The sequence below is a fragment of the Eublepharis macularius genome, chromosome 14 (assembly GCF_028583425.1).
Source record: "Eublepharis macularius isolate TG4126 chromosome 14, MPM_Emac_v1.0, whole genome shotgun sequence".
NCBI lineage: Eukaryota > Metazoa > Chordata > Lepidosauria > Squamata > Eublepharidae > Eublepharis > Eublepharis macularius.
This window is the reverse complement of record NC_072803.1, coordinates 2,872,088-2,879,166: the sequence shown is the minus strand read 5'-3', so window position 1 is coordinate 2,879,166 and position 7,079 is coordinate 2,872,088. Positions and strand designations below refer to the sequence as shown.

Sequence of the window (7,079 nt, the reverse complement as noted above, 5' to 3'; positions counted from 1 at the left end):
TCCCCTAATGAGCCTATGATTAGAACATTATCAAAATATGGTATAGCACTAGGAATTCTAGAAAACAAACTGATGGAGTATTTCTGAAGCAACGGCAATTTCAACCGGGTAGTGCTTAACCTGGAAAAATGATGACCGTTTGGACAAACACAGCAACAGCATTGATAGGAAGCTTTTGATATTCTTCCACATGCCCATAAAAGGATGCTTATTTTGGGTGATCTTCATTGTCATTATACAACATAGACATCAAATGATCTTGGGCACATTGCTTGCAACACATCCAAGAAATTACCTGCATGAAAGGACTGGAGACTGTCTAGTGGCTTGAAATTGGCACAGACAATAAAAGGATTGTATATAAATAACAACAACGTTCGATTTATATATCACCATTAAGGACAACAACACCCATTCAGAGTAGTTTACAAAGTGTGTTTTTATTATCTTCACAAAAGTCACCCTGAGAGGTGGGTGGAGCTGAAAGAGCTCTAAGAAGCTGTGACTGACCCAATGTCACCCAGCTGGCTTCAAGCAGAGGAGTGGGGAATCGAATGGATGATAAGGGTGGCCCCTTCATTACCTGCAGCCTGATGTGACCTTGTGATGCAGGTGCCTGGCTGGCTCCCCCAGGCTCAGGACCATCCATACCTAACTGCAGCCACAAGAGGAAGATGAAAGCCAAGCTGGGACATAACTCATAAACTGGGAGGCCACCCCCCCCCCACCTTTCTGATCTGCACCTCTGATTGGCTGGCTCAGCTTCCCTGGACATATCTCAGCTGTCAGAAGGCTGCTGAAGCCACAGAGCACCTCCAATGGGTGATCAAACTTTATAGGAACAGGATCATTTCCCCTGCTCTTTTAAAATTAAATTTAATTAGAATCTAGGACTTTAGGAAAGGACCCTAAAAAAGTAAATGTAACTGAATTGGGGGAGGGATGATAGGAGAACACATAAATAAGAACATGAGCTTGAAGGGAAAGCCTTTGGTTGGATAAGGAGAGCTGCAGAGATAGGACAGAGAAAATCTTAGAACTAGACAGTGAAGAACTATAGAGCTATTATGGCAGTACTCTTCACTGAAAAAGACCTCTATGCTCAGCATTTTGACCCCAAAAAACACCTGGAAATGTATTTTACCTTTCATCCTGAGAAAGAAGACATAAATGTCCTTATAGGTTTTGCTCTCAAAAATCTTCACAAGGCATTCCATTTGGGTAAGTGATGAAGTCTTTTGTCTCTTCCAGAGCTCTTGTGCAACCGGCTGCACAAAATCTCTCCATTTCATTATGGACAGAGGTGCCAATTTTTTTGCTGACCTCTGTAGCAGGGCCATAGTCTTGTGATATGCACCCATGACAGAGAGAAGAAAGGTTCCATCCTTTTGATATGATTGGAAACAGGCAGGTGAAGCTTTTCATGGTATGGGGGTAAAATATTATCTGGTAAAGGACATTGCATTGAGGCTGAGTTCAGGGAACAGAGTGCTTTTCTCAAGCATGGTTGCCAACCCTGCTCCTGAAAAGCATTGCCTGCCAATTGCATCATACCAACAGGCTTTTAAGGGCACAAGAGCAGACTAGTCAGTTGGTTTTTCCAGGCCAGTTGGTAACCTCAGTTAGTTACTTCTAAAGAGGCTGAGTTTGCCCTCTTGCAATATTCAGGTTCCTCTGATCCAGGTAACCCAATTTTCATATTCAAAGCAAGGGGAGTAGCCAGCCAGGTAAGTGGTGGCAGGGGGCAGAGGGTGAAAGCCCCCACCAGGGGAATGGGATACCTATTCCCAGCTCTTGGAGCCAAATCTCATGTCATATTAGAAAAGCAGGATCAAATCCCACAATGTACTTTTTGCCTCTGAAACCATGCCCAGTTGGTAGGTCTTGACAGGTATCTATGGCATGCTAAAAAAAACCTGAGACTAATCCTGCCCTCAGTATCAATATCTACTTGACACCCACACAAAGGCTGTTACAAGCCCAGCTAAGTGAAAAGAAGCTCTGTAGGGTTAGCATGTTGACCAACTGTGTATTGCAATGCAGGTGGCATTAAAGGAGACACCCTGATTGATATTGAAAGTGGACACACCATCTACCAGTTCCTCTCTGCCTGTGAATGCTTTCGAGAGATCATCGCCACAGGTTATATGGATGGGATCCGGGAGGAACTGCAGCAATGGCTGAGGAAGGAGCCGGGAGTTTTCAACTGGGGTTCAGTAGGGAAGTACGTCTGCGAGTTGGAAGGGGACAGGTATGGCAAACGAGCCCCCTCTGGCTTCCTCCTCTGGTCCGTCAATTCTCTCTCCTCTCTCCTGCTCTGGGTTTTTCTTCTCCTTTCTCCTGCCATGCCCACTCCCGGCTCTCTTGGCCTGCAGTTGAGTAGGCCTTGACGCCAGAGGAGGTTCTGACTCCCAAGGTGGCTTTTACCTCAGAGCAAAGCTACAAGTGACTTTCTTCACGTGAAGTACACTAGATTTTTCTTTCAAGGTTACCTGGGAAGTGAAGTCCGAGTGGTCCTTCCCCTCTCTGTTAGAATTGCTGCCTGAAGAGTCACAAGAGGGCTTCATTTGGGGGCTGGCTGCTGCTACTTTCCACCAGGGCGTCCTGCAGGCTGCCTGCTCCCAGGGAGCTGCTCTGGAAGTGGCAGCGTCGGTGAAGCTTCAGCCGCAGTGACAGCAGAAGAATGTGCAGCAGATCCTTCCACTGTTGCTGCGGCTGGAGCTTCACCAACACAGCGGCTTTCTCCAGAGCAGCTCCCCGGAAGCAGGCAGCCCGCAGGTCACCCTGGGAGAAAGTAGCAGCTGCCCGCCCCCAAACGAAGCCCTCTTGTGGCTCTTCAGGCAGTGATTCTAACAGAGAAGGGAAGGATCACTCGGACTTCACTTCCCAGGTAACCTTGTGAGAAAAATCTAGTGTTTTTCACGTGAAGAAAGTCACTTGTAATCACACTCCCTGAGGAAGCTCATGCCGGCAGTCTTTGGCCCTGTTCACCCTTCAGGTGCCCCCAGGGCCCACTGGTCTCTTCCTTCTTCCTCCTAACTAATATGCAGCCTCTCATGGGGGTGTTCCCAGGTCCCCCCATAGGGTTGCCAGTACAAGGCTGGCACCCAGTGAGAGACTTATTAATGGTGGCCCTTCCTGCTGGCAACACACCAACATTACTGCAGTTGGCAACCCCAGAAGGAGCAAACAGAAGCAGCCATGTGGCGAAATGAGCAGCAAGAGGGCCGAAGCTCAGCTTATGCAGTAGAAAAGGAACACCTCAAAATCTGTTTACTGAGCATGTTTTTGTGAAAGCAGAGCAGTTTTGATAAGGGAATAACAGAAAACAAAGCATTCTGGTTTTTCCAAGATGGGAGAGAGGCCGAAAGGGAAACTACATGAACGCACTGGCGGCGGACAGAGTAAGCTGAGCAAACTAAGCTCCAATCCTCTGTCCTAAAGAGGCGGTGGTCCTTGATAGACTAAGGACTTGACCTGTATTTGTACATATTTACAACCTCTCTTCTGTTTCTGTAATCCATTTAGCAAGCAAAGAACTGATGTTGTGCTGAGGGGTGGAGAACCAGGAAGACAAAAACTTCATCCTCCTCTGGGGGAGTTATCTGCTCGAGCTCAGAACCACCTTGGCAGGCAGGGGCTAGTCTGGATAGCAGGGAGCAGAAGGAGCTTGCTGACCTCTTCTACAGCCCGAACATCCCAAGAGTGTCCCAACACCCATTATGGGTCATAGGCTTGCCAGGTCCCCTCCCCCTCCGGGCAGGAGGCAGGAGACCTGGCACTCACATTTCTAGAGAGCTCTGCTATGTGTACTCACACTCCCAAGCTGTGTGATGACATCACTTCTGGGAAGTGACATCATCGTTCAGGTCCTCGTGCCACCCCTGGCAGGATTCCCACGCTCTGCAGTGGGTCAATTTCAGCCTGTTTGTGGTCCAAATCTGCCTGCTGCCGAGTGGGGAGCACTGCCAGGGTGGCACACCCCGGCGCTGGAGTGCTCCTGCACTTCGCAGCAGGCTGATTTTGACCCCAGATGGGCCTGACTCAGCCCACAGCACAGTCCGAGAGCACAAATGGGAAAACTCCTGTGCTTCACAGCAGGCTATTTTAGGCCCCAAACAGCCCTGATTCAGCCCATTGGTGGCCCAAACTGGGCTACTGTTGCGTGTGGATATGTGCCATGCCACCTGGGAGCATTCTCCTGGCTTTCCCCCTGCCAGCCAATGATCTGTGAACCTGGAAAAGGAATGCCGGAAATATACAATCAACAAGGTCTTCAAAATTTATAACCAAATTTTTAGTGCAAAGTGTGCAAAAGTGCAGTGTGCCAATCAAATAAATATATTTATTTATTTGATTGGCACACTGCACTTTTGCACACATTGCACTAAAAATTTGGTTATAAATTTTGAAGACCTTGTTGATTGTATATTCCCGGCATTCCTTTCCCAGTTTCTGACTACCCGGGGTTTCCCTGCTCTTGTTGTTAATGATCTGCGAACCGACTGCACAAAATAGTGAAACTGCTCTGCTTCATGCTGTCCAAGTGAGAGCTTTGATGGACGGAGACAAAAAGGAGGGAGAGGGGAAGACAAATCTCTCATTTCTGTTTGCACACAGAGCACAGTTGCCAACTCCAGGTTGAGAAGTTCCTGGAGATTTGGGGGCCAGAGCCAGGGGAGGGCAGAGTTTAGGGAGAGGAAGGAGCTAGGCAGGGATGTGGTCCCACAAAGTCCACCTCTAAAGCTGCCGTTTCCTCCAGGGAAAATGATCTCCATAATTTTGAGATCAGTTGTAATTAGGGGTGTGTGGTTCGGATATCCGATTCAGGAAAAACTCACGAATCGGACCCGATCCGTAAAGATTCAGGATTTCTGTATTGGAAATCCCGAACCAAAGCTTTCCGAAGCATTTGGGATGCCTCAGAAAGCTTCGGGGTTTAGTTTAAACACCTTTAAATACCATCAAAAACAGCCCCCCACCTGCACCCACCCCACTTACCTTCACCCTGCGGTCGGCGGTGGCTCCGGCCCTCTCTGCCGCCCACGGGGGCATGGAGCGGTGGAGGAGGCGGTGTGGCAGGAGGCAGTGCAGTGGCAGAGGAGCGGCTGGCTCCAGGCCACCGCTGACCACCGCTGTGGCTACACACTGCGGCAGCCACTGCTGATCAACGCTGCTGCGGTGGCCACCACCAAGCAGCAGCAACACTGCCGCCGCTGATCAATGCTGCTGCCGCCGCACCAAAGCTGAGCAACGCCACTGCGACAGCCACCACTGAGGCTGAGTGATGCTGACGCTGAGTGACAACAATGCAGCGGCTGCTGAGCAGCGATGACGCCAAGTGCTGCTGTTGCTGTGGCCACTGATGAGCGACGCTGCATCTGCCACCGCTGAGCAACATTGCCGCTCAGCTGATCCCCTCCCCCTCTCCCTCCAGCGCAAGGGTAAACAAGAAGTGGGAAACCTGAAGCAACCTGGCCCTGCACACCCCTAGTTGTAATTCCAACAGAACTCCAGCCCCAGACAGTCCTAATGTGAACACACATCCATACACACACACTCCAAAATCCCGGTGTTCAAGAGAGCCAGGAGAAAGTATGGCAGGATTCATTTGAGATTAGCATCTTCTACTGGGGTAAAGGACTCCCTATGAGAGGGGGTGTTAAAAACACATCTGGCCCCACTGGGCTCTCATCAAACAGAGGCGTAAGGGGGCTGAGCCTAGACGGTGGTTGTGGCAATCCACACTACAGAGGCAAGCTTCAGCAGTGAGCCCTGAGGTGTGGATGGCAACGGGGCAGGTCTGAATAAGAAGGGATTCTGGTTACCAAGCTCCACTCTGACACCCCACAGTTTCTCAGGATCCTGTGATATGGGAATGTGTGGTCCAGCCCTAGACAGGAGGGACATCTAATGGAGATATGGGGTGGAGGGCTTGTCCCATTCATCTTTTATTCTATTCCAGAGAAAAGTGGGTCCAAAAGGAAGAGAAGGTCCGAAAAGCCATCAAGCGAGTCCTGAAATGTGATGTGACCCAGCCCAACCCATTGGCCCCTCTGTCTCTCCCTCCAGCTGACTGCGTGCTCTCCACGTTGTTCCTGGAAGTGGCTTGCCCAGACTTGCCCACCTACCGCTCTGCTCTGAAGAACATCAGCTCCCTCGTAAAACCTGGGGGGCACCTGGTCTTATTTGTTGCCCTGGAAGCAAATTTTTACATGGTTGGCCTGCAGCGGTTCTCTTGCCTCTTCTTAGATCAGAAATGTGTAGAAGAAGCCGTGAAAGGGGCTGGCTTTGATATTGAGTGGCTGGAAGGGACCAAGGTCATCTTTCCACCAGCTTTGTCTGATGTTAAGGGAGCATGTGTGCTGGTTGCCAGAAAACGCTGAAGCAGGTGTGGTGGCAGGGATAAATGGCTAGTACATCACAAGTGCTGATTTCCCTTTTTATTGTTATGCTTACACAATCCTCCCTTCCTTAAGAGGGAAGAAGTTGGTTGTTGTGGGTTTTCCGGGCTGTATTGCCGTAGTCTTGGCATTGTAGTTCCTGACGTTTCGCCAGCAGCTGTGGCTGGCATCTTCAGAGGTGTAGCACCAAAAGACAGAGTCTCTGTCTTTTGGTGCTACACCTCTGAAGATGCCAGCCACAGCTGCTGGCGAAACGTCAGGAACTACAATGCCAAGACCACGGCAATACAGCCCGGAAAACCCACAACAACTATCATTCTCCGGCTGTGAAAGCCTTCGACAATACAGGGAAGAAGTTCCTGGACCAGGACTGTAGCTCCTGGCTTTGGAAGGGAGAGCACTTGATGCTTATGGAGTCTTTGTAAAGTTGGCTTAAGTGGAGGCCAAGAGACACTTTTGCTGGTTAGCAGAACTTCCTCCCCATATATCTTAGATACAGTAGCCACTTCCAGCTTGCAAAATTTCTGAAGATTTGAGTGGACCCTGGGGAGGACAGGAGGGTAGGGATCTCAGCCACCACTTTTAAAAAGTGGCTAATATATATTAGTTTCTAGCTCTCTGGAACAGAGGTGTATTTCCATGATAAGTTACATATTTTAGAGAAGAGATCTGAGT

At 49.5% G+C, this 7,079-nt stretch overlaps 1 protein-coding gene across 1 annotated transcript; it reads left to right on the top strand.

Moving 5' to 3' along the window:
* The first annotated feature begins 823 nt into the window (after positions 1 to 823).
* LOC129342705 (nicotinamide N-methyltransferase-like) lies at positions 824 to 6,538 on the top strand. The gene is made up of 3 exons (XM_054998604.1): positions 824 to 1,221; positions 2,044 to 2,251; positions 5,966 to 6,538. The coding sequence occupies exons 1-3, from the start codon at positions 1,068 to 1,070 to the stop codon at positions 6,384 to 6,386; spliced, it is 783 nt and encodes a 260-aa protein (XP_054854579.1). The 5' UTR covers positions 824 to 1,067; the 3' UTR covers positions 6,387 to 6,538.
* The last annotated feature ends 541 nt before the right edge of the window (positions 6,539 to 7,079 follow it).

Bases quoted from the DNA above. Each gene is read 5' to 3' on its own strand.
- LOC129342705 (XM_054998604.1), top strand. From the start codon at position 1,068: ATGGCAGTACTCTTCACTGAAAAAGACCTCTATGCTCAGCATTTTGAC. The intron at 1,222-2,043 runs GTAAGTGATGAA...ATTGCAATGCAG, and splicing joins TCACAAGGCATTCCATTTGG to GTGGCATTAAAGGAGACACC. The intron at 2,252-5,965 runs GTATGGCAAACG...ATTCTATTCCAG, and splicing joins TGCGAGTTGGAAGGGGACAG to AGAAAAGTGGGTCCAAAAGG.